General features: G+C 50.4%; 1 protein-coding gene across 4 annotated transcripts in view; it reads left to right on the top strand.

The window, feature by feature from the left end:
• samd11 (sterile alpha motif domain containing 11) overlaps positions 1-26,155 on the top strand; it is a 127,965-nt gene that overhangs the window by 54,616 nt on the left and 47,194 nt on the right. For all 4 annotated transcript variants that reach the window (XM_042343578.1, XM_042343575.1, XM_042343577.1 and 1 more), the window contains 2 exons: positions 4,573-4,754; positions 25,501-25,625. In XM_042343578.1, coding sequence (XP_042199512.1) covers positions 4,573-4,754; positions 25,501-25,625 — 307 coding nt within the window. The remainder of the gene's footprint in view (positions 1-4,572; positions 4,755-25,500; positions 25,626-26,155) is intronic.

Raw genomic sequence — 26,155 nt, 5'->3', positions numbered from 1 at the left:
AATAATCCCTTCCAAAAAAAAATCACAATAATAATGATAATCTGGTGGCTTAATCCCCGACTGTTTCTGTGGGACGCCGCTGTGCACAATTGGCTGCCGCGTTTCGCCCACAAAATATACAGACAATTCACTTGGCCATATATATTGCGCGAGGGGCTTTGAGACGTCTCGGAAGTCGTGATAAGGCGCTGTAGGACAATGCGAGGATTGCTGTACTGTTAGAAGCTCCAAAACAACATTGCAGTGTTAAAAAGATCATTTGTTGGCAGAATATTTGCAACAATTGTGGTAACACACATCCTGGTCCAGACAAACACGCTCTGTTCGGATGAGCATTTTTCCGATCGTTTGATCTGTTTCCTTATTCCTGCTGTTCTTGCCGGAGTATTTTTTTCTCTCCCCCTCTCTCTCTCTCTCTCTCTCTCTCGACGGAATATATAAAGAGCTCTCTTTGTTGTGGAGCCAGGAGTCTTTCCAGGGGAAGGTCATGAGACCACCTCTGGGAGAGATCGCACACCAGTCGGTTCCGAGACTCTGGGGGGAGGGAGGAGGGAGGGAGGGAGGGGTGGTGGGGGGGGGTAGAAAAAAATACCTCTAGGTCAATGACACGTCGAGAGCACAGAGTCACGGTCTGCGCGTTTCCCTGTTGTCTCGTGGGCAGGTTTCAGGCTGCGATGTGTCCGCGGGGCGCTGTGAGACAGCATCTGCAGCGTGAGCTCATTCCTATGCTTCAGTGCGAGTGACCGCTGGGCTTGTGGGGAGGCTGGCGAGGACTTGAATCAGCATCACAGCTACTGAAAGGCAATGGCGTCCGTTCGCCCCTTTTAGAGGTCGGACGCTTTGAAGGACATGATTTTTCTGCCCCCCTCTCTCTCTCTCTCTCTCTCTCTCTCTCTGTCTCTCTCTCTCTCTCTCTTAACACGTGAGGACGTTGGTTTAAGGGTCAGACGCTCGGTCAAGCTTTTACGCCGATGCCTTTTTTCAAGAGGAACCGTTTCGGTTTCGCCTCGAGACCGGGATAAACCCGGAAAAGCCGCTCGAAAGAGTATTAAATCGCCGCCGAAGAAAGTGGCGATGTTTTAGATCGACATCACTGAGCGCCATTGGCCAAGGACACCGTTACCGGAGGAATGTTACTGTCCTGCTGAACAGCAGACAGGCGGGACCTTGGCTTTCGGTCAAGGCAGTGCTCCTCAGCTCCCCCTCTCCCCCCCCCATCCCACCGTCTAGCCGCTAGTGGGTTGGGGACTAAGCAGGTCAGAGAGGTGGGGAGGTGCCAGGGCCCGAAGGGATTTCAAGACGAGTGGGAGGATCTCAAAACCGTTTGCGTTCGGTTCGGTGACAAGGAACCGGTGGAGCCTGGCGAGGACTGGCGTGATGGGGCTACGGAGTTTAGTGCAGATCAAGTGGGTATCTTGTGGATATCCTGCAGCTCAGTGGTTAGAGCGCTCACCTCGCAAGCAAGAGACCTGGGTTCGATTTCCCGGGCGGGAACCTCGGGCAAGTTTCCTTACACCACACACAGACGCACGCACACGCTTGATAATAATCCCTCAAGAAAAAAATCAATGATAATTTGCTTACTCCACACGCCTCTGTTTACCTCGCAGGTCACGCAATCTACGGTTGTTTGTGGGGGGACGCCGCCGTGCGCAATTGGCTTTTCCTACGTTTCGCCCACAAAACACACAGTCAATTCACATGACAGTGTATCCTGTGAAGCGCTTTGAGACGTCTCGAAGACGTGATAAGGCGCTGTGCCAAATGCAAGGATTGCATGAGCAGTGAAAGCATCGAGGGATGTGGGGAAAGGAGCTGGAGAGCGGGGACGTCAGTTTAAAAAAAAAAGACTTGGCAATAAACGGAGCTACAGACACGATGGACCGAATGACCTCCCCCCCCCTCCCACCCTCCCACCTGTGCTGAGAAGGTCTATTGCTGTAAGCCTGGTCATTGATGTAGAACGTTGTGCCAGTCGCTGCCGCCTTGGGGCCATATTCAACCCATTGACGGTGTGTGTGTGTGTGTTGTGTGTGTATAAAAAAAAATCTGTGTGTCTCGAAGCCAAGTTAAATAGGTCGCGATGTCTGAGCTCTTTTGGCTCGGAGCCCGGGTTGAAAGTTCAGGGAAGAATTCACGAGATCACGAGAAGTTCGGGTGAAGACATTCCCAATTAGCATTTCCGACGCTTTTCATCAAGTCACTCGTGAATTTCCGTTCATCTTACCCTCCTCCACACCCCCTTCCCTCCCTTGCCCGCTGAGCCCCTCCCTCCCTTCCTTCCCCTCCAGCCCGCCTCCCTCCCTTGCCCTCCACCCCTCTCTGATCCCAAACCCATAGATCGGGTGCAAACCCCTCGTTGTCCAGCGCCTTGGGCAGCGATATAAATGCAAGTTGTTGTGTCATTCCCCCTTCTGAGTGGTCTAGCGTCAGGTAACCCAAAGTTTATCGACTGTTCCTTTCAGCTTATCCCCCTGGTAATGGGTAGCAGGCAGATTGCCCTCTACACTGCCATTCACTTCCTTCCCTTCCATTCTCAGTTCCATTTGGTGGGAAGGGGAGGAAGGGGGCTGTGTTGGAGTGGGGGTTTAAGGGGAAAAATGAAGGCGTGCGGGTGTGGGTAATAAGAACTGCTGAGTTTTCCCCTGCTAGCTGTGGCCTGTGTGCGATTTAACGGACAGATTACAGGCTTGCGAGACGACAAAACAGCCTGTGTTTGCACGTTCCTTGTTGATATCCCGGAGCAAATTTTTCAGGATTGGGCGTGAGCTACAAAGAGCTTTCTATGTGCAATTTAAAGTCTGCGAATGCATCCTGCCAAAGCCCACGTGTGGACTTTGCGGAAAACTCGAAACATATACACATCTCTCTATCTCTCTCTCTCTTCTCTCTCTCTCTCTCTACGTTGTCTGCTGCGGGAGGGATTTTCCTTGCACCAAAAAAAACCCAGGGAATTTCAGGAGTGTTGGGTAGGAAAAGCCTACTTCTCCTCTTACTTCACAGGTCGTTCCTTACTGTGGTTGGCTCAAAGCCAGTCTGTGTGGTGTGGAGCTGTAGGAGTCTGTGAGGAGTGATAATAATAATCATCAAGAGTATTGGAACCAAATGATTTTTTTTAATCAGAACTGCCAAGGCCTTCGTGAGCTTGCCATTTCTTTTTAACCATTGAACGTCTTTGGAGATGAGAGTTGTTGGAGAGCGATAAAAATATAACGAGGGGAATCATTTTCGAATGCTCTCTGGGGACTGACTTGACTGATTGTTAACGGTTGCCCCCCCCCCCTCCATCCCATTTCCCCCTCCACCCCTCCACCCCCCCCCCCCCCCTCCCCACCCCCTCCTCCTGACATCTAACCCCAACTCTCAGCCAGAATCGAGAGACTTTGTATTGGAATCTATACGTCATTTAAACAGCTCCGTGTGTGTGGCTTGCTTGCCAGGTTGCATTTTCGTTAAGAGTCGCGATGCTAAAAAGGTGGAATTGAAAACGCACGTTGCTTTAACGGGGGGAATTAGCTTGGTGTTTTAGGGCAGGGATTTGTCCCACTCGGCCCCAGCTAACCCAGAGAGCCAGAGCCCTAACAGGTAGGATGTTCCCGGCTGGACAACACAGCCCTCTCGACGGCAAAACTGTGCGGTTTTTAATCTGCCAACTCTGAGGTCCCCCCCAAGCCTTGGCTCCCACCAACCTGTGCCTGGATACCCTCTGGATTTAGGTCAGGAGGGTGAGTCCATCAAGGGAGGGAGAGGGAGAGAGTGCGCATTTCCATTCCAGACACAGGGAAATTTTCCACGTGTCGGTGACAAATTCACGTGGATCTCAGTCTGGTTTGGATACTCTGAAGCGATGGGTTTCTGCATGTGTTTGCGGGCCGGTTGACCAAAATACAAATGGCTCGCAGGCGCAAGCTCGATGCTGACGCCCAGTGTCACTTAGGGAACCATTTGTCTTTTCCTGGCTGAATGCGCGTCCTCGGTTGCACCACTCGTGGGCTTAGCCCCGGGTTGTCTCACCCCTGGGGCATTGTATCTGCATCAGTACGGCTCAGTCGGTGGCAACTCTCGAGTTGCGTTGTTTGGAAGTGCCGTTTTTTTCGGATATAACGTCCCGTCTTCCTGCTCAGGTTAGGCTTCGAAAGATCCCACGGCACGGTTTGAAATGAGAAGGGAGTTCCTCTCTCCCAGTGTCCTGGTCAACAAATCCCACCTCCTCCCTCCCTCCCGCCCCCCCCCGCCCCGTCCCGCCCCGCGCCCCCGCCTCTCCCCCCCACAAATAAAATTGGTCGTGGCTGTTTGGGGGGACGGGTGGGGTTGGGAGGGGTGGAAGAGACCGCTGTGGGGCAAACTGGCTGCCACGTTGGCTTGCGGAACACACGGTAAATTCTGTAAAACAGGCGAAGCCGAGTCGTGAAAAGGCGCTGTGTCAAATGCAAGGATTCTGACTATTATTTATTGTTTTTTGGCCTTGTATCTGGGCAATGTTCCTCTGAATAACCCAGTTTTTTTCTTTTGTTTTTTTTTGTGTGCGTGTGCGTGTGCGTGCGTGTGCGTGTGTGCGTGTGCGTGAGATAGAATCGCGGACGCTTGGCAGAAAAGAGGACAATCCCCTTGCCGCCAACAAGATTACCTAAGAAAGAGCTGTCCTCCGCGTTTACAAATAGTGAAGATAGTGAAGAGAGCGAAAAGGCAAATGGTGACCGGCCTCCTGAAGTAAAACAGGAAGAAGAGATTCAGGCTTTCACAATGAAAAGAAGGTAACCCCCCTTTTAATCTGCGTCCACGTGGCTCACTGCAGAGATTGGCGAGGCTGCTTCTGCAAATCGATCGATGCATGTTGAATCCCTCTCTCTCGTTAGGGATAATTGGAGATGGGCGGGCGGGCGGGCGAGCTGTGTGTGGGGGGGGGGGGGGGGGAGGATGGGGGCCTGGAGTTGGGTGGAGGGGTGGGGGCACGTGCGAGGAGTGGGCTGGCTGCCACCGTTATACCCGTCTCCCGCGTACGATGTACTTGTCTTCAGCTGCGACGCCAGGCGGAATTGGTGATGCAGTGGGGAAGGGAATGTGTGTGAGTGTGTGTGTCTGTATGTGTGAATGTGTGAGTGTGTGTGTGTATGTGTTTTTGCAGGGCGGGAGAGTGGGGATGGGGGGGTTGGGGAGGGTGGTGGTGGTGGGGTGGTGAGAACTCTGGTCAGGCACTGGGGGCGAAGAGGAAAAGCGGAGGGATTGAAGCAAAAGGGGTTCAAGGCGTAGCCCGACACCAATGGGGGAAGGTGACCGACCGTAAGCACGGTCGAAGAGGAAGGTCTTCAAGCGTGATCTAAAAGTGGGGAAGGACAGGGCGAGACGGGGGGATTGAGGGAGGGCGAGAGCTCCAAAGTTTTGGGGGATAGTGGCCGGAAAGCACAGCCTCTAATTTGGAGTGGAAGGTGTGGGGGGAGAGGGGGGGGTGCGGGGGCGTGAGGGGAGTACAGAAGGCCTGAGCCGGCTGAGCGAAGTGGGTGGGGGTTTTACTCACACTGCGTCCAAAGGAATAATGATTCGACCAAAACACAGCGCGCGGTACGTGTGCAGACACGGTTCAGGTTTCGACGGGATGCGTCTGACCAGATAGCTTGCGAGCAGAACGCCGCTGAATCTTAGACGATCAATGATCGAAACATTTTGCAAGCCCTGGGCCGAATCATTTATCTGGGAAGCAATTCAAGAAATCCAAGATTGTTCCAAATGATGAAATGTCTCGCTCCCAGAGGCCTGTTCTAGGTTCAGGTAACACTGTAATGCTGAGTAACTAATGGGTTATGATCACAATTTCCAAAGATTTTCACGGAGAAGTTGGGCAATTGGATACAGCTTCCCTGAATTTGCGGACACCCTCCATTTAAAACCGGGTTGGGGGGTGGGGGGGGCGGGGGGCGGGGGCTCGGTTTGGACTGTGCTAAGTATCCTCCTCGTGTGCTGAAACCCTCACGAATACTTGAACCAACGCCCCATCGTTGTCTGTTTCAGATTGGGTCAATGCCTTGAGCTGGGGGCTGGGGGCTGGGGGGACGTGGGCAAATGCGGGGGGGAGGGGGCGTAAAATGGGGGGGTGGGGCTGCCTTTGTGGTGAAAGAGGGTTTTGCTGCTTTCAAATGTAATTTGTTGTTGTTGTCGTCGTCGTCGTTGCTCACTTCTCCTTGCCTCATTCGTTGAGTTGGCCACAGTGTGGAACGGAATGAGTTTGGGACGTGGATTAAAAACGCGATAAAATTCTGAAATTATAACGATAATAATCCTTGCGTTTGATGCAGCGCCTTATCGCGTCGTCGAGGCGTCTCAAAGCGCTTCGCAGAATACACCGTAAAGTGTAGTGACTGCGTGTCTTGCGGGTTTCCAGACGCAGGCGCCAGTTGCGCACAGCAGCGTCCCCGCAAACAGTCGTGGATTGAGCGAGCGAATTATTATTTTTTCAACAAAATTCTTTGGAGGGGTTATTACCTTCAAATCTCGGTCGTTTCGGGACAAGAGGGACGAGGGTGCATGTGGTTGTGGCGAGGTGGGAGGGAGTGGGGAGGGAGGGAGGGAGGGAGACGATACTTTAGAAGGTGTTTCGATTGCACTGTACGCACCCACCCCAAAAAAAAATCTGCTGTTACACAGTGCAGACTGGAATTGAGCCAAATTGTCAGGAAGCTGCATTGATCTAATGAGGATTAAGAGCCAATGCTTAAAGGAAATGGCGAGTTATATTCCAGCAATAATGCAGTATTAAAATGACAAACAGCCAGACAATAGACCCTCTTTAACAAAGAATGGCTGGCGATGAGTAATAAAAGTGGCTGTGCCGGAGGAAAGTTTTTTTTTATTATTCCCCCCCCCCAAAAATATTTTTTTAATGATTCTTGGCCAGAAAACCCAACAGCTTGAGTGCTTTGCTTTGCGGCCTTCGTGAAAACCCCGAAATGTTTTTTTAAAAAAAATAAATAAAAATCGGGCCGCGACTGTGTGGGAGACATTGCCGTGCGCGATTGGCTGCTGCGTTTCGCCCACAGAAGTACGCAGTCACTCCGCTTCACAGTATATTCTGTGAAGCGCTTTGAGACGTGTCGATGACCTGATTAAGTAGCTATATCGAATAATAATAATAATAATATACGCATTTGATATAGCGCCTCATCACGACTTCGAGACGTTTCAAAGGGCTTCACAGGAATCGGTGTAAAGTGAATTGACGGCGCATTTTGTGGGCGAAATACAAGGATTATTATTATAATTAAGTTTTTAAAACCAGGGAGGCCTTGGATGGTTTGGAAAAGTGCGTGTGTGGGGGGCGGGGGGGGTCGGGATGGGGTAGGAGAGAGGATTCAATGCGTTATTAAAAATTTCTCGCTCTCGCTTATGACTTATTGCTTGTTCCTACATCGAAAGCATTTGACTGCTCCCACTCCCCCCCCCACTCCTCCCTCCTTCCTCCCCGCCCTGTTAAATCATCCCTAAGTGGCCATTATTCAACCATCAGCCTTGACAGGCTGGTCGTCAGACTATTGAACCGTGGTTCGGGGGAAAAGAAAGGGGCCGTCACACACTGAATTTCACCAGACGGAAATATGGAAAATCCTCTAATCCTGTGTCTGCGAAGGAGGGGAGAGGAGATGTGTGTGTGTGTGTGTATGTGTGGGTGGGTGGGTGGGTGGGTGGGGGATGGGGGTGTGAGGGGGTGGGGGGTGTCAGCCATGAGATAACCGGATCCAGACAGAATCCTGCCTTCCCCATTACAATAATCCTTGTTATGATGATGATGATAGTAATAATAGTAATAACACTAATGCTTGCGTTTGTCCCAGCGCCTCATCACCTAGTTCAGACGTCTCAAAGCGCTTCACAGGACGCGCTTGTAAAGTGGAGTGACTGTGCGATTTGCAGTCCCCGCGTTCCGTTCGACGTCTCGAAGGGCTTTGGCGACTTGACGTCTCACCTGAAGGACAGCGCCTTTGATAGCGGCGGTGCTCTGCACCAAACCGGTGCCAGCGCTCAAAGCCCTCGACGTGGGGTTCGAACCCCGTAAACGTCTGACTCGAGAGGCGAGAGAGCGCTACCCACTGAGCCCGGGGCCGCTGTCGGAGACACAGAGGAGCCGGCGAGCGAGCCAACCTCCATTGCCAAAGCATCGCTTGTTTTCTTTTCGGTCTCTCCTCCCCGCCCTCCCTCTCTCTCCTCTCTCTCTCTGCCTTCCCTCAAGGCATTCTCAGTGTGCTTGCTCTCTGATTAACACAACTCGGGGTTGCAGGGTTCAAAGCCGAGAGCAGATCTCTCTCTCGCTCTCTCTCTCTCTCTCTCTCTCTGCAAAAGGTATTCCCACACACATGTGCTTTCGAGTTGCTACAGAACGATTTTGAGTGTGGGAGTTAGCTCACAAATCTCTCTCGCTCCCTCCGTCTCTTCCGGCTAAATGACTTTAAGCTTGCGTTAGTGGAAGTCTTAATATTTTTTAAAAGCCGGGGAGGTGGGGTGGGGGTCTGTGGGGTTAAGGGTGGGAGCGGAGAGGAATAGGGGCGGAGGTGGGGGAGTAAAACTGGGCCAAGACTGTAATAAGAAACATCGCTTTTCAGTAGTTGCCAGTGCTTTTATTCCCCCGATATTGCTTCTGGTTTTAAACGCCTGCCACCCCTCCCCTCCCCACCCCTCCCCTCCCCTTCACAGCTCCCCTTCGTGCGTTTAGTGTGCCCTGTGCTCCTGCCAAGTTGTGGCCAGTGGGGGTTTTAACTTGGCTCCTGCGGATTGTGTAGCAATCTGCCAGCGAAGTGCACTGTGAATTTTTTCTTCTTCTTCCTCTACCTCTTTCTATCTCTCTCTCTCTCTCTCTCTCTCTCTCCATCCCCGACCTCTTCTCGACTCCATTCACCGCCAACAAGGCTGAGACGTGCCATTTGCTGACCAGTGAAAAGGTCTCTGGGGGTACGGGTTAGCTGCTAGCAAGAGAGGCGTTCAATGATAATAATATTAATGATAATGATAATAATCCTTGCATTTGATCCCCTCAAAACATTCACACACACACCTTTACACACACACACGAACGCATACACACAGACACGACCCGCGCGCACACAAAACATACACGCAGGCCCACACGCAAACACATCTACCCACGCGGACACACAGATTCACATGCACACATACGCAAGAGCTGCAGACGATCTCACGCGCTCCGGGACCTTACCCTGGTCCCTTAGGGGAGCTGAGAGCAATCCTAGAGACTGACTATTTGCCCTGGTCGAGGACAGCCAACTCCACGCACACGCACAGCCGTGAGTTTCTTGGTTGTCTGGCTTCAACCCGTGTGCCGAGTCAAAACTCGCACATGCGTGTGCGTGCCTGTGCGCGTGTGTGGTGATTCTGTCGCCGGAGATACTTTTTGAACACGTCGCATTTTTCCCTTGAATGAGTCAGGACCTGCAGACAGTGGAGGAGGAGTGGGAGGAGGAGGATGAGATCTTGATGTAACCAGACGTGATAGAAAATAATGAGGGAGGTGGATTATATACACCGCTGCACTCGCCGTTAAGTGTAGGCTGGAGCTGACGAGTTAGTGTTTCATTCCACCCGAGGTGGTGTGATGTTTTTTGTGCAATTCATTGCTTCACGAACCGTGTCATCCGTTTAATGTAAAAAATATCTGGGGGGGAAAAAAAAAAGCTGGTAATCACTTAATCGTCCCTTAATGCAGCGTAAATGCCTTTGATGTCTTGCCCAGTAACAAGACTGGGGAAATATCCAAATATTTTGCTTTACGACCGAGATGAAGAAATGTGTGGATGCCCTGTAGCTCAGTGGTTAGAGCACGCGCCTCGCAAGCGAGAGGACCCGGGTTCGATTCCTGGGCAGCAGGGCGAAACGTTGCACACGTTTCCTTACTTCACGCGCCTCTGTTTGCCCAGCAGTGAGTAGGAACCCGGTTGTTAGTCGATTGACGGATCGCTTTTCCGGGGGTAGTAATCCCTTCAAAAAAAACATAAGAATAATAAAATTTGGTCACTCGACCCACGACTGTTTGTGGGGACGTCGCTGTGCGCAGTTGGCTGCCGCGTTTCGCCCATAAAATACACAGTCACTGCACTTTACGCTTTGAGACGTCTCAAAGGTGTGATGAGGCGCTATATCAAATGCAAGGATTATTAAATGAAGTGACAAGGCGTCTCTCTCTCTCTCGCTCTTCCCCCCCCCTCTCTCTCGCTCTCTCTTCCCCCCCCCCACCCCTATCTCTCTCGCTCTCTCTCTGGCCCTCGCTCTCGCTCTCTTCACTGGAGCTTTGAGCGAGTGTTGCATTCGATGTCCCAAGTTGCTCACCGCACAGTCGATGACTGATGGGTTCTGTCCTGTCTTTGCTGGTTGAATGGCTGGTGGGAGGGGGCGAAAGCTGGGGAGGGGAGGGGTGGAAAGTGTTGGTACTTGTGGAAGAATTGACAGGAGTTTGCGTTGTCAACATCTGCACTCGAGGGGGGGGGGTGAGTGAGGAAGGGGGGGAGGGGCACAGCTACTCAGGTTTACTCATACGGAAACTTTTTGTGTCTTATGCTGTGAGCCGTGCAGATGTCAGCAACATTCCTCGCTGCTCAACTGACTTGGCATCGAGGTTGAGAGAGGTAAGAGGATGGGCGGAGATCAGTTCGTAGTTTGCTGGGGTGTTTGTCGAGATGAACAAAGGTGCCAGTCAATGAATCTCAGTGCTATGTGGGCTGTACAAAGTGTGTGTGCGTGCGTGCGCGTGTGTGTGTGTGAGTGCTTGAGCTTGTGTGTGCACGTGTGCGCGCACATAGATTTTGGATACTTATGTGTGACCGCGCGCGCGCGTGTGTGTGTGTGCGTACACATGTATTTGGATATGGGTGCATTTGTGTGTGTGTGTGTGTGCGTGCGTGCAGGTCCGACGGTGTATGTGACTGTGCCTGTGTCCCTCTGCGTGTGTGCGTATGCCTGTCCAGTTGTGGGTGTGAGATGAGCTTCTATCAATCGAGAAATCACCAGAAAACGACAAGCGAAAATGTAAAATGAAATCCAGACCGAAATCGCTAACCACAGTGTCAGAAACCTGACATTTCACTTTGTCTTTGCCCAAAGTCATTAAAACTTAACATAGCTTCAGACGTAGAGGGTAAGACGAGGTGGAATTTCTCCACCTTCAATCTGTTAAGAAAGGTTGCAGGGCTGGTCTCTGTGTCTATGTGTGTGTATATATATATATATACGTGTATGTGTGCGCGTATGACTGTTGTGTGGATGTGGTTGTTTGTGGGTCTGGTCAATGTGTGTACGTTTGTGGTGTGTGAAGTGTCAGTGTCTGTATGCATGTATGTGTATGAGTGTCAGTGTGCGTCTGTGTTTGTCTGCGTGTCTGGTCGGTGTGTGTGTGTCTGTGGTATGTGTGTACGTGTGTGTTTATCTGTGTATGTGTGTGTGTATATGTTTGTGTTTATGTGTGTATGTATATGTATGTGTGTGTGTGTGTGTATATGTGTGTGTGATGTGTGTATATATGCGGGCCTTTCTGGCTTAGGAAAAAGGAGGAAAAAAATCATTGTTGGCAGCTCAGGATCCAACAGTTTTCTGCCTGAATTGTAACTTCAGCCAATTTAATTCGAACATAACAGTGACCATTTGATGTATTTAGCCCCTATTTCCAAGACCCAGTTGAAAGCTCTGGAATATCCAAACAGATACGAGGCAGCTGAGAACAATTTGGATTATATCAATCCTGGACCTCCCACAGTCCACCACAGACTCCCTCCTTAACAGCTGTTTGTGTTTGGTGTTTTCCGTTTCCCGCGCAGTTATTTTTATATTTTTCACCTCGTTATGTCAGTTTTCCATGTTTGTTTATAATTCCTGGGCTTTCGCGTCTCTCGAACGAGAAGTTAAACCCGTCTGCGCCCGCTTCCCGTGGACGTCAAAGATCCCACGGCTCAGTTTGAATAGTTAAGGGAGTAGCTTCTCTCGGTTTACCCCACGTGAAGGGTCCCTGTCTGTCCGAGCTCCAGTGTTAGGGGCTGCGACTTTTACTGACGCTACTGGGCTCTGGACTGAACCGAACCCTCAGCTGGTGGGAAGATCTAACATAATCTACTGCCAAATTTTTCTTTCTCGCCAAATTTCTTCTCAACTCCCTTTGCCTCTCGGTTTGTCTCTCTTTCTCTCCTGAAGGTCTTCGAATCCCTTAGGATACAGGATACAGCCTTTACCCTCACGTCATAGCCTCGCATTGGGAGGACATCAGGGGTGGGAGCTGAGTTTGGTTGGGGGGGGTGGAAGATGACCAAAAGCGCAGATGATGGCCACTGAACAACGCCAAAGTGGCCAATCCCGGTGCGTGAGCCTTGTTGGGTGACCTTTCTGAGTTATTCAACCGTAGGAGCATCTCAGCCAATACCGGCCCTATACTGTCCCTATCTCCAGCAGGAGGGGAGGGAACAATATCCCTGTCTAATTGATCTCAATATGATCTCAGGAACAATATCCCTGTCTAATTGATCTCCTCTGGTCACTCAAGATACTGATGCCAGTTAAGGCGCCCCCTAGTGGACCATCACCTAAGATCAGCTAACAAACACCCCATGGGTTGAGATCTTCCCAATCAGTGGGGTTCGGTCAATCGCTGAATCAACCCCCTGAGTTACCGGGGAGCCTCTTCGTGCTTTAAGGTCAACACTGAGGCACCAATGGGCCACTGCTGTGCGCAATTGGCTGCTATGTCTCGCCCACAAAATATACAGTCAATTCACTTTACACTATATTCTGTGAAGCAAGGATTATTGTTATTATTATTATTTTAAGCGCTCACTGAAAGATTTATCTTGCGTATGGAGCTGGACCTTTTCTTTATATATTATATATAAAGAGAAACTTATCACATTTGCAAAGATTCCGTAACGAGCGCACCTGCTTTGTCAGATTTTACTGAGGCACGTCAGGATCGCAGTGTTTTACACCAGAGGTCCATCAGCTGCGTAGGTACAAGATCTAACCTGACTGTGTGTTTGAAATGCAAGATGCCATAGGGACATTATGCTGCCTGTTTGATTAAAGGGGTTCTTGCTGTTCGAGGATCATACAAAGAATATAATGGACAAACATTCTTACTTCGTTTTTTTCACGCGTGCGCAGACTTCTATCGGGGAATAAGATTCGCCTTTGATAATCATATAACAATAATAATGATCCTTGCATTTCATATGGCGCCTTACCACGTCTCCGAGACGCCTCAAAGCGCTTCGCAAGGATACGCTTGTCAACTGGCTAGGACCGTGTGTTTTGTGGGCGAAACGCGGCAGCCAATTGGCGCACAGCAGCGTCCCCACAAGCAGCCGTGGGTTGAGTGACCACAGATTATTATTATTATTATTTTTTTAAAAAAACCTTTGCTTTAGTCCCCTGTCACTTGTAACTGCATTTCCACTGACGTGGGAAGCGAATTAAAATGCGCAATGGAGTGGCAAACCAGTGAGTGGCTTCACATTAAGGATATTGAACGATGAAGGAAATCCAATCCTCTTAACCTGTATGTGTGTGGGGGGGGGGGGGGGGGGAGGGGGGGGGGTGGAGGGAGCCAATTTAGCAAAATACCTTTTGCTGCTGTAAGTGGCGACGGTAATAAATTTGTTTCACATTATATAGCGATTATGTGTCCTGGTGCCTTTCAAGAGATGGCGAAGTTTCCAGGTGCCTTGTACTCTCTGAAGAATCAGGCAGACAACCTTGCCCCACTAATGGTGTAAGTCAGGCCACCAAACAGCAGTTGTAAATCACGGGTAATTTGATGTCTACGTACCAAAGGGAACCTGCAATTGGAATGCGCAGGAGCTCAACACGATTTAATCACCGTAAGAAGAGGCGAGAGCACAGAGGCTTTGGGTTAGCGACGGACTCGGCAAAGGGTCTTTATTGCTGTTTCGGAACAGAGCTATCCGTTTAATCCCATTCTCCTGCCTTCACCCCCCGCGCCCGCGCCCCCCCCTCCGCCCAACCCCCACCCCCCCACCCATTCCCTTTTCAGACGTTCTAACCTCTTCATTTGCCCTTTGGTTAAGTTCTGCGTCTGAAATCTCTCACTAATAGTTACCGACTCACTGACTCGTGGAAATAATGGATCTCTATTTAGGTAACCAAAAGCCCCTCGTATTTTTGTTGTGCCTCATCAAAGTCTCCGAGCAATTCGCAGGAAATTACTGTCGAGTGAAGTGACTGTTTCTTTTTGTAGGCCGACAGCTTGTGCACCCAGCGAACAGCCCTTTAAGTGGGCGACTAATTTATCGGGCAGACTGTTGGCCGGGGCAATGATGACGGTTCTTAAATTTTGATACGATGCCTTATCAATGCAAGTTGATGTCAAATAAATGTCATTCCACACGTGGACTTTAACCCTATTTATAGGCGCGTAAAAAGCGCTGGTAAAAAAAAAATCACAGGCAATGAATAAGTGGACGAGCAAACAGGGCCATTCATTTGGCTTCAATGAGGTTCCGTTCGCCTCCAGTTCTTGGGTTGGAATTTGGCTCCGATTAATGGGAAGAAAATGCTCTTTTCTGCATCCCTTTTCCATCCCCCCCCCCGCCCCCTCCGCCGCCGCCTGTTCCTCTTTTGGGTGTCCATCCAGTTCCCTTTTGAAAGCTCTTGAGTGTCAAAAGATTTCTGCTAATCCTCCCATCAGAGCAGATTGTCTACTCCCACTCCTCTGCTCGCTCCCCTCTCTCACGCTTTTAATATGCCTGGTTTTCAAGCAGACATGACCAGCTCTCCCTCTCTCTCTCTCTATCCCTCCCCTCCCCTCCCTCCCCCTGCTCGCTGCACATTCCCAGGGGGACATCCGGAGGTGATAGAGTGCGATACAATAACTCAGTCTCGTTTTCCGAGACGGGTCAGCTGATAAACAGCGTGGTCTCCGGGGGGGGTAGTGGGGGGGGGGGGGGGCGTGTGGGGAGGGCTCAATCCATTGAGCGAGCGCCTGATTTACTGTGCGAGGAGACAATGCACGGCCCCACCGCCCCCCCCACTCTCCCCACCTCCGCCCACCCCCACCCCCCCGTGCCACCCGCTCTGTGATCTCAACTTTCTTAGCTTTTAATGGTGTATTGATTGAAGAATCAAGATGCATTAATGTGCTTCTAATCGCCCGCCTTTTTGCTTTGTGAATGTGGTTTATTCGGTTAACCCACGCTCAGGCCCATTAGCCTCACGTTTGGGGCCTTATCTGCTCGTTCGTCAGGTCTGGATTCATTACCGCTTGTGCTTTCAATCTCCCTGCTCCCCCCCACCCACCCCCCCACCCTCCACTCCTCAGCTCGCGTCCGAAACTCTGTCTGTCCAGCGCCCTGGGACGTCCTCCCGACGTGAAAGGCGTAATTTTGTTGTTGTTATTGTTGTTGTTGTTTAGAACGTCTTTCAGGAGAGATTGCGTTGAGAGGTTGAGCCGGGCGTGATCCGTGGTTCGGAGTCACGTCAAGTAGACCCTTCTGCCCCCTCCTCCAATGGACCTCCCCTTCTGCCCCCCCCCACCAGCACCCCACTCCGCCTCCTTCCCCCCCTCACCATTCATTTAGAAAAAAATAATAATTTGGTCACACAATCCACAATTGTTTGTGGGACACTGCGGTTGCAAATGGCTGCCACGTTTCGCCTTCAAAGCAAACAGTCACTACGCTTGATATATTTCGCCCACAAAACGCACGGTCAATTCACTTGACGGTGTGTCCTGTGAAGCGCTTTGAGACGTCTCGAAAACGTGATAAGGCGCTGTGTCGATTGCCAGGATTATTATTATTAATTCAGAAGAGTTCCGTTAGTGCAGGTAGTACAATATCTGATAAATCTTAAAAGAAACGATGAGAATCGTTAGTACTACAAAATAAATGGGATCACGACTCTTTGGTCAATCTGAATTACTGAACTGCTCGATCAGTCGTTACAGCAGCAACGAAAATAACCGGCGTCAGTTCAAACAGCTCGAGGGGTGGGGGGCAGTGTGTGTGTGCGTAGGTGAGTGTGCGTTTGTGGGGGTGGGTGGGGGTCTTTTCCTTCTCTGGACTACAATCCGTGCTTCGTGTCTGAGCGGGGGGTTGGGTAGGATAGGAAACCGGGAACTGGATGAAGCGATTCCCAGTAGATTAATTGCCTGCAAACAGACAGCAAAATCTAATTCCCATCGGATCAAATCTAATATGACCAGATCCCAGGTCACCGAGGACACTGATGGGCACCGCGCCCCCCCCCGCACCCACCCCACTCCTCTCCCCCGGCTCCCTCCCCGGAGGGAATATCGAGGTCGTTATATTCCGTGCCTCGCCTGGGATTGAAGGTATTGACAGTTAAAGATGCGATTAGGAAGATTTTCTCAGCGTTTGCACCAGTGCGCACAGTGATAAGCTGGGCCTTATCAGTCTAAAGCTGTCAGCTCCTTGATCCCGATCTTGCTTGGGCGTTTCGGCTGACTCAGGTGCTCGAGTATTTACCCGCAGGTGACACAGGCCAGAGATGACCTTGGCTTACCTTCCGCGAGGCCTCGGGTTTGCAGGTCACTCGAGGCGTGCGGCAACCACACGGGTATCTTTTGTTAACCGCCCCCTCCCACCACCGCTCTCTCTCCCCCCCCCCCACCCACCCCAGCAACTCCTTCCCCAGCGCCCCCCCCCACCCTCTCCCCGTACAAGACGGTGAAAGTTTCTTAAGAGGTCTGCTTTTTTCCGTAATTTGCCCCGAAATGACTCGCCAGACAGCTCCTAAGAGGCATTAGTGCACGGTTGAGTGGAGCGCGAGATTCTGATTGACAGGGCTGTAATCAGGAGCTGACTGCACACAACATGGGAGTTTCGTGAAGGGATTCTGAAAGGAGCCGAGAGAAGTGGGGGTGCCGGGGGGTGGGGGGGGGTGGGGGTGGGAGAGGACTGGGGTGGGGGGGAGAGGTTGGGAGGGTCACCAGCGAGGTGGCAATTTACCCCTACAACTGGCACCCCTCGCCCCACCCACCCCTTCGCCTGAACCGACGGCAAAGCGGGAAGAATAAGCAAACCGTCCGCGGCCGGGTGACGGCGAGCTTTCCGGTGGCTTTTATTCCGTTTGCCTCAATCCACGACTGTTCGCCGCGCGCAGTCGGGCTGCCGTGTCGCATCCGCGGAGCGCGCAGCTAATCCGCCTGGCAGTGAAATAATCATCACGATCGTCGCACTTGACGCAGCGCCTGATCGCGTCGTCGAGACGTCCCGCAGCGCTTCGCGGAATGTATTTCGCCCACTAAATTCACTTGGCAGTGTGTCCCATGAAGAGCTTTGAGACGTCTCGGAAGACGCGATAAGGCGCGAGGATTAGTATTATTATTATTATTAGATTATTAATTACTTGTGCGCGTAGCGGTGACGGGACGCGCTGCTGTGCAAAGGAGGGCGCCACACCAGCTGATGAGCACTTGGCAAGGACTCTCTTGTGTTCTTTACTCCAGTGTAAAACCCACTGGATTGTTCACTAAGCAGTATTAAATCGAGAATAATGGATACCTGGGAGTGATTACGTGGCAGTAATCTTATTGAGCCATTCAGACGATGCCATAAATCGCAAGGGAACCTTGAGTGGTTTATAACCATCCTCAGAACCCCAGATGAGATTACAGCCTCGAGATAGAGGCAGTTACAACACACAGTAAAGCACCCCCCCCACCACCACCCTCCGCGTGTGAGGCCAATCGAGTGTGGGGGGGGGGTGGCTGTAAATATCCAGCCTGGCTTATAAACAACTACAAGTCGGGAGGATGTCCCAAGGATCTGGGCAGTGAAGGGTTTGCACCTGAGTTGGGAGTTGGAATGGAGAGGGGTGGAGGGCGAGGTCGGGGGTTGGTGGTGGGGATTTTGGGGGTGGGAAGGTGACCGACAGCACAGTGGAAGAGGAAGGTCTTGAGACGGGCCTTGAAGGAGGCGAGGGTGGGGGGGGCGGGCGGGCGGGCGGGCGAGGCGGAGGAGCTGCGGGATGGAGGCCTAGTTCTCGAGGGTGGGAGGGAAGCGGAAAAGCTGAAGGCCCGTCCGCCAAGTGGGGGGCGACTGTGGATTTTGTAGGTCAACTCGGCAGCCGGTTTGCGCACAGCAACGTCCCACAAACAGCCGTGAAGCAGCACGATGAAACTCTGGAAAGGTCTTTGTATGTGGGAGATCCATCCATTGGCTCCATTGTCCTGCCATCCAGTTGCAGTGTAGCGCACGGCTGTACCATTGCTATGTGATGACAATCGGACTGAAGGATTAATGCAGGATTATTGAGTGACAATACCGAGAGACAATGCGATTACTATGCAGTACATTAATACGAGCTTTCAACGGTGCTTATGCTCCCAGCGTGGCTGTTGATCAGACGGGAAGAGCGAGGGCGAAAATTAGCGGCGCGGGATGTGCTAATTATCACATCGTTGATACATGGGGTCAACAAGACCCGAAACAGTCGAGAAACAGACCGGGTGGGGACGTGGAACACTTTGTTCTGTGTTAGCCGTTGTCTTCCTCTGTTGGGGTGTTGGTGAGTGAGTGAGAGTGCGCTGAACCTCCTCAACCAGCGCATCAGCAGCCTTGGAATATCCCATGGCACTACTCGAACAGAAAAGGGAGCTTTTCTCTCTCCCGGAGTCCTGGCCAACAAACCGCTTCCCGCCCCTCCCAAGCCTCCACCCCCTCCCTCCCCAGGTGAGACATTGTAAGCTTCCCAAATGCAGCCCATGCATTTTACAATATATCCTGTGAAGCGCTTTGAGACGTCTTGCTGAGGTCAAAGGAACTGCATCAATGCTTCAGATTGATAGGTGTTTCCTCCCCTTTTTTGGTGGGGGGGTTGGCCAGGTCTTTGGTACGTGCAGAAACCCATAGCCGTGCTTTGGTATCCAAGCCAGACTGGGAGTTACACACATGTGCCTCCTTCACACGGAAATCTCCCCCATGTCTGGAATGGAATAAGCACTCATTCTCTCCCCGCTTATCTAATTACAGATAGTATTAGGCCGCAGGTTGGCGAGAGCCCAGACGTGGAAGGACCACCCCTCCCGTGTGTGTGGGTGGGTGGGTGTATATGTGTGCGTGTGAGTGGGTTGGTGGGTATGTGTCTGGGTGGGTGGGTGTGCGCTCATGTGGATGTGGGTGTGGTGTGTGTGATTGTGGGGGAGGAAAACTGCTGGAGTCCACCAACCAGCCAACACCTCATAGCTTGTCCGTTGAGAGCTCTGTCTGGCAAGCTTTCCCGCTACTTGTCCAGTTTAGGACCACCCTAGCTGTTAGGGCTTTGGCTGCAGGGTTAACAGGGGCTGAACCATCACACTTGCCAACAGTTTCTTGGAGGGCAAGGATATTTTTCTAAAACCGGTGCAATCAGGAGCGTGGGAAAAATTCCCAGTTCATTCTCTCCTTATGAAATATAACAACAGTAATAATCCTTGCATTTGATGCAGCGCCTTATCACGTTGTTGAGACGTCGCAAGCGCTTCATGGGACGCACTGCAACGTGAATCGAGTGCGTGTTTTACGGGCGAAATACAGCGATTGATCACAGAACCTGTGCTTATCTCTATTCCGAGTCGTACAAACAGGGGCTGCTTTTAGTTGCTGGTAATGTGACGCGAATTAACTTTTTAACCCTTGCCCACCCGAGAGGCGAAGATTTGTTGATTCTCAGGTCCGTACGTGCTTTGTGTGGCTGGATTTTATCATACAATTCATATACACCAGAGGGCGGATCGTGTTATGAAAGATTAGGATCCCGGCGAGAGCTTGGAGCTGCAGATAAACCGAGCCAGGGATAAATTAAATTGAACCTCGATTTATTTCCTTTGTATCGAATCGGGGCAGGGAAGGTGGGGGAGGAGGGGAGGTGGGGGTGGGTGGGGGTAGGGGGTGGCGGGGGGTTGGAGTGGGGAGAGAGAGAGAGAGAGAGAGAGAGAGGGAAAAAAAAATGCTGTGATTTTTAAAAACTGGAACGGCAAAGCAACAAAAAAAAAACAGGTCAGCGTTCAATGAGATTCGCAGTCTCGTCCAAAAGGTGCATATTAATTTACCAGCAGCAACACATAGTTTGTGATTTAGCTGATGCAGTTGATGGCAACGGCTGCATAGCTGGTCAGATCATCTTCTGCACTGTCCGTCAACTAGGCATCAGAGGTAAGTATGATTAATGAAGCCTAAACTGGTCAGTGCTCGGGAGCCACATGCATGTAGCTGTTTATGTTATCAATGGTGACTCTGGCATCCATAAAGATAGCAGACAGTTTCATTATAGAGTCGGAAAAATGTTGATGCTATTTTTTCTCTCTCTCTTCTCTTCTCCCCTCCCCTCCGTCTCCCTCCACCCTCCCTCCACAACCCCCCCCCCCTCTCCCCCCCACCCCACACACAAGAAAAATCAATGAGAAAAGCAGTAAATTTTAGCTTTATTGAATGCACTGTTGCTTGCTATCATCCTCCTCGTACGCAGGTTGATTCATGACGGTTTGCAGTGCCTCTGTTGTGTTATCCTGTGCAGTCGCTACTTCGGCTGAGCCACAGAGAAGTTCGTCGCAAACCATTTTAATTGGCGTCTAATGACAATTTGCCGGATGTAAATTTCCACCCAGGTCTAAGTTTGCCTCCGTTGACAATCACGTTTAATGGATTCCGGAATTTGGCGAATCCTTACGTTTTAATAATAATGATAATAATAATCCTTGTATTTGATATTGCGCCTTATCACCTCGTTCAGGCGTCTCAAAGCGCTTCACAGGATTATACTGTGAAGTAGATTGAGTGTATATTTTGTGGGCGAAATGCGGAATTTTGCCTTCAAAGTCAATTCATTGTAAATGAAAGCCTTTACTTTCAAAGTTGTTTTTTTTCCCCCTCTTTTTGAGTTTGTTTCTTTGAAGAATCTGGTTTCGGTGCCCCCCAAAAAACGGAGTTGGGCCCCAGATTTTGCACCTTCTCAAATGCTGCGTCAACAGAGTGAATCGAGACTCAGGTGGAATTTTAATTTGCAGTGTTTCTTCATTAACATTAAGGAACCTGTTAAGAAGCTGAGCCTTTTTTATTGCATCGCTTGTAGCTCTGTGAACATCTCTGTGAGCATCAGCACAAGAGACTGGATGAAATTGTGCTAATGGTGAAGGTTTCTGTGTTTAAATCTTCCGTCCGTCCCCCCCCAACCTCAACCCCGGACTGATTATTTCTTATATTTCTTACTCAGAAACAAATGTGTTGAATGTTTAACACCCTGACAAGTCTGGGGCTCATTCATTCATTCATAGGTGCAAAAAATAATTATTTATTCCCTCCCACCCCCCCCTTCAGCTATCACACAGAACTAAATTAACCTTTGTAACGAGCCAGGATGCGTGTGTGTGGCGGATTGTCTAATTAACGCGTACAATTGTGGAACCTGGGCTTCCAATAGCTCAGTGCCTTTTAAGGCTTATAGAAATAATAGGAATAAGTCTCTGGCTGACTGCATAAAACACCAGAGTAGCAGGAGCGGAGGTTAATGTTGGGTGCAGCGGTCTGATTATGAATCTGTAGCACAGCCGCTGCAAATGAGGTTTTAGTATCTTGTTAATGGCGATACTCTTGTAGCTTTCTGTTGCGTTGATATAAGTGGATCCTTTAGATAATTAATGAGAAGCTGAGGTGCAGCATGAAAAGAGAAGCATTACCTTGAAATGGTGCCTCCCGTCTCTGTCTGATTAACAGTAATGATGGGACCGCTGAGCCACTGTGCCCGCTCCCTCCCTCCCTCTCTCTCGCTCTCGCGCCCGCCCGCTTGCCCGCCCGCCCGCCTGCCTGCCGGAGATTTAACTCCTCGAGCGCCGCACTCAAGCTCGCCGTCCCCTTTTGAGGCAGTTCAGGCATTAGAAACCAACTGCGGTTGAGAGACATGCGTTCGCTGGGAACAGATTCAATGAGAACCACTTTTGTGTGTGTGTGTGTGTGTGTGATTGTGTGTGTCAGTATGGATGAGAGAGTGTGTGTGTATGTGTGTGTGTGTGAGACTGTGTGTGTGTTTGAGTGTGTGTTTTCTGCATGTACGCGTGAGTATGTTTGTAAGTGTGTGTGTGTGTGAGTGCGAGCGTGTACACATGTGCGTGTGTGAGTGACAGATACTCCACATGTGTGTGAGTATGTATGAGTCTGTGTGTACATGCACATGTGTAGGTACATTTGTGTGTGTGTGTGTGTGTGTGGTGGTGGGAGGGAATTAATTTGCAACAACTCTTAACAGATTTCTTGATAAGAAATGTACAGTTATCAAATCTCAAAACCCATGGATCGTATTCTCCAGCACATTTGGTACTTTAGAAATGAGATAATTACCCCGTTTCTTGATAAGAAATCGGTTAAGAAATACAGCAAAATAGACCCCCAGTATTTCAATGGCTGCCTCTATTCTACGATAGTTTCCATTCCAGTTCTAGGCGTGCAAATGCTGTTTTGAAGGATTTGAGGTGAAGGGACTGGTAGAAGTGGGCAATAAAAGCACTGATGAATAAGGTGAAAGACACAGTCGTAAGCCTGCCATCAAATATTGCTTGGTGTTAAAAATGTTCTTTAATGAAATTTACTATACAGTAGTGAGTGCAGTTTTCCTTGCATTTGATACAGTGCCTGATCATGTCAGGGGAATGTCTGGAAGTCTCAAATGCACGGGATATTTGCTGTGAATGTAGTGACTGTGTATTTTGACTTTGCGTCTTGTACAGCAAAGTCCCGCGCACAGCTGCGAAGTGAATGACCCATTTTATCTGGGGGGGTGGAGGGGTGGGGGGGTGGGGGTGGGATTGTCGGTCAGGACTCCGGGAAAGAGAAACTCGATTCTGTTTTTCAAATAGCTTCACGGGATCTTTACGATAGACCTAAGCAGGCAGGCGGGACTTTGAGTTTTAACGGCTCAGATGAAGGCAGCACTCCCCTCAGCATTGCACTGGAGCATCAACCTGGCGGAGGGCTAGTAGGGTTTTGGGTCTCGCTTTAAGACCCCGTGTCTTCCACTGAGCCTAGGGTCACCCACCCACCTCCCATGTCTCCTTTGCTCAGTGAATGCGAAAATAATCATCTATTTCAACAATAATAATCCTGGCATTTGATACAGCGCCTTATCACGTCGTTGAGACATCTCAAAGCGCTTCACAGGAGAACACTGTGAAGCGAATTGACTGTAGATTTTGTGGGCCAAACAGGGCAGCCAATTGCAGACGGCAGTATCTGTCCCCACAAACAGTCGTGGATTGAGTGACCGGGTTTTATTTTGAGGTTTGTTACCCCCAGCAAAGGGATCCGGCAATTGACTAACACCCAGGTTCCTACTTACTGCTGGGGAACCAGAGGCGTGTGTGTGGAGTAAGGAAACTTGCCTAAGGAATCAAGCCCAGGTTCTCTTGCTTGTGAGGCGCGTGCTCTAAGCGCTACGCTACACCACATTCTGTTTTCAAGGGATAGCTGCAATCTTATCGTTAAAGAAAGCCACTAAACTCATTAACCCGCTTTGGCAGCTTGGAGCATTGGAGGGCATGTGGATCATTAGACATTGACACTGGATTGAAACCAAGCCCGTTGTGTCTGACGAGCCGGATCTGGGACTGACAGAGAGCCTTTTGTGTGTGTGTGTGTGTGTGTGTGTTATTTCTCTCAACTCCTCTTGGAAGTCAAGTCAAACTTCATTAAGAGAAGCTTAAAGTTGAGGCTTGTTATTGGGCGTAACTTCCTGAAGGGAGGACATCTTAAGTGGAGAAGGGTCCACTCCCAACAACGACAACAACAACAACAACATCAAGTTACATTCCAGTGGGGGAGAGGGGAGGGGAAGTGAGGCGTGATTATTTACCCCCAAAATGGCTGTCAAGCCATTCGCAAATTATCACCTGGTCCACGGGTATGAGAACTCCCCCTCCTGTGCCCAGTGAACCACCACCCACCCCTCTCCGACCCTCACCACCGATGGTCGAGCTGTCAGTATTTCCCCTCACCCTCCCCATTTTCAGCTCCCCGCTGGCTGGGGTTGACAGCCTTGTGAGCTGAATGTTGCTGTATAAATATAAATTATAATTACAGTGTCATTAGAGCCCAGAGCAGCAGAAATAGCTTGCAGTTTGTCTGATGGTGTAAGAGACGTGGGGGGGTGTGTGTGTGCGGGGGAGGAGAGGGAGCGCGTGGTGGTGGGGAGGGGTGGGGGGGGGGGTTGTTGGAGTGAAGGTACCTGCTAGCCGGGTGTGCGCCGTGACCCTAATGTCTAGTTATTGATTAGCGCGATTAGGAACGATTAATAATTCCTCCCAATTAATCCCTTAAACTTCTTAAAAACACTGACTGTGCATTAATACATGTAATGTGGCGGTTAAGACGGGATAAGAAGCAATATTGCTTGATGTGTGAATAGGTAGGGCTCAATCCCTTTTGCTAACTTAAAGGGTAATTTATGTAATTAATGTTGCTGGTGTAGAAGATCTGTGGAGATGTCCAGGGACTGAGGGAAGGATTTATTAATTCGCAGACTGTGACGCGCAGAGAAGAAACAAGGTGCTTAAGAGAGGCTGAAGATCTTTTTTGACATATTCGCAAAATCTGCAGACAGATGCTTCCGATGTCTAGAGAATTCCTGATACACATTTATCTGATTAGCGGAGATAGAGACTGGATTAGCACTCGGAGGGTTGGGGGTTGGGGGGTCGGGGGTTGGTGGAGGGGTGGGGGTGGGGGGGAGGGAGAGGGGGAAGGAGGTGGGAGAGAGAGGTGGGGTGGTTACTGAAAGGAGGGGTGAACGACTTACAGGAGGAACGGTTTAAAATGGCTCAAGGAACCTGAACGCTTATTAGGCAGCGCAGGTCACTTTGTTATTGGATGTCAGTGCTGTGCTGCGCTGCGCTGCCCCATCGCAGGTTAGCCCCTCGTTGCCTGACTGTAAAGCCTCTTGTAAAGTGCCCGGTCAGGCCCTGCGAGCAGCTTTTGTTCTGTAAGTAGCGTCGAGTGTTTTCCAAGTGCTTAATGCGCTCGCCTCGTTTTTAACACAGTGCTTCCCTTCAGCTGCGTGGGCTAAGGGAGTGTTTCGAACACGGTTCCCATTTGCGCGCGCGTGTGTGCGTTTTTTTTTATTACTTTCAAGAAGCTTTTGACATTGCCGGAGAACTCGACACTGAGAAGTTCTAATTGTTATTCAGAATAATTCTTCTCATTAATAGCGGTAACCGATATGAACGGGGTGTTTTATATTTTGTCTCCCGATAATCATACGGATCTTTTAAGCTGCATTTTTTTGGTTGAGGCCGAGAGCAGAGGCACTTATAAAGCCAGTCGGGTGGAGGTTTTTGAGTTGCCTGCTCAGTTAACGGGCGAGCGAGGAGCACAGGTGTAAATATCAGCGGCCTCTCGCTTGTGTGGTGCAGAAGAACAGAGCTCGCTGGTCAAGCATGGCGTTTGATGTGGCCCGATTTGCCGGGATTTAACCCAGACCTCACACCTCTCTCTCTCCCTCTCTCTCTCTCATCTCACGTTACAGTCGTGAAAGCGATCTGTCAACCATCATCTCCAACCTCCATCAGAGCAGGCAACACGGAATGCCAGAGAGTCAAGGCCGGACTGAGATAAAGAACAACGGCATAGACTTACTCCCAGGACAGGCCGGTAAGTGTATCAAATATTGATGGGTAACATTAGTGGCTTTTATGGTAGGCGCGGGGGGGTGGGGGGGGGGGGGGAAACATAAACAAATGCGCTTCAGGAGGTGGCTTTAATGGCCGGTAAGTTTCACTAACGTTTAGTCCCGCGGGGGGACTTTGTTGCGCCATTTTGCACACCAAAGTGGAGACTGGTTTTCACGCTGTTTGCCGATGGCGGCAGAGGTTCTGACTTGCAAAGAGTTAGTGCCGTTCAGGCGGACACAGCCAGGCACCACCACCAACAACAACTTGCAGTTTACATCGCGTCCTGTGTGTAGGATGACAAGTGGGACATTGAGCTCCTGCAGCAGAATAACTCGAGCGCTAACTATTCCGGTCGCGGGAAATGGGGAATAGGGGTTAGGGTTAGGGTTTCTTAATGAGAGAAATGACATGGGGACGTAGGGAATGTGACTCCTATTTTGAGGCAGAGGTTCCTTCACGTCATTCCCCCAAATGAAACCGCCCGCTCACTGTGTGGCTGTGTGTGGGGTG

Source organism: Callorhinchus milii, unplaced genomic scaffold (assembly GCF_018977255.1).
Source record: "Callorhinchus milii isolate IMCB2004 unplaced genomic scaffold, IMCB_Cmil_1.0 Scaffold24, whole genome shotgun sequence".
Taxonomy (NCBI): Eukaryota; Metazoa; Chordata; class Chondrichthyes; order Chimaeriformes; family Callorhinchidae; genus Callorhinchus; species Callorhinchus milii.
The sequence above is the reverse complement of the archived record's forward strand: the minus strand, read 5'-3'. Positions and strand labels throughout refer to the sequence as shown.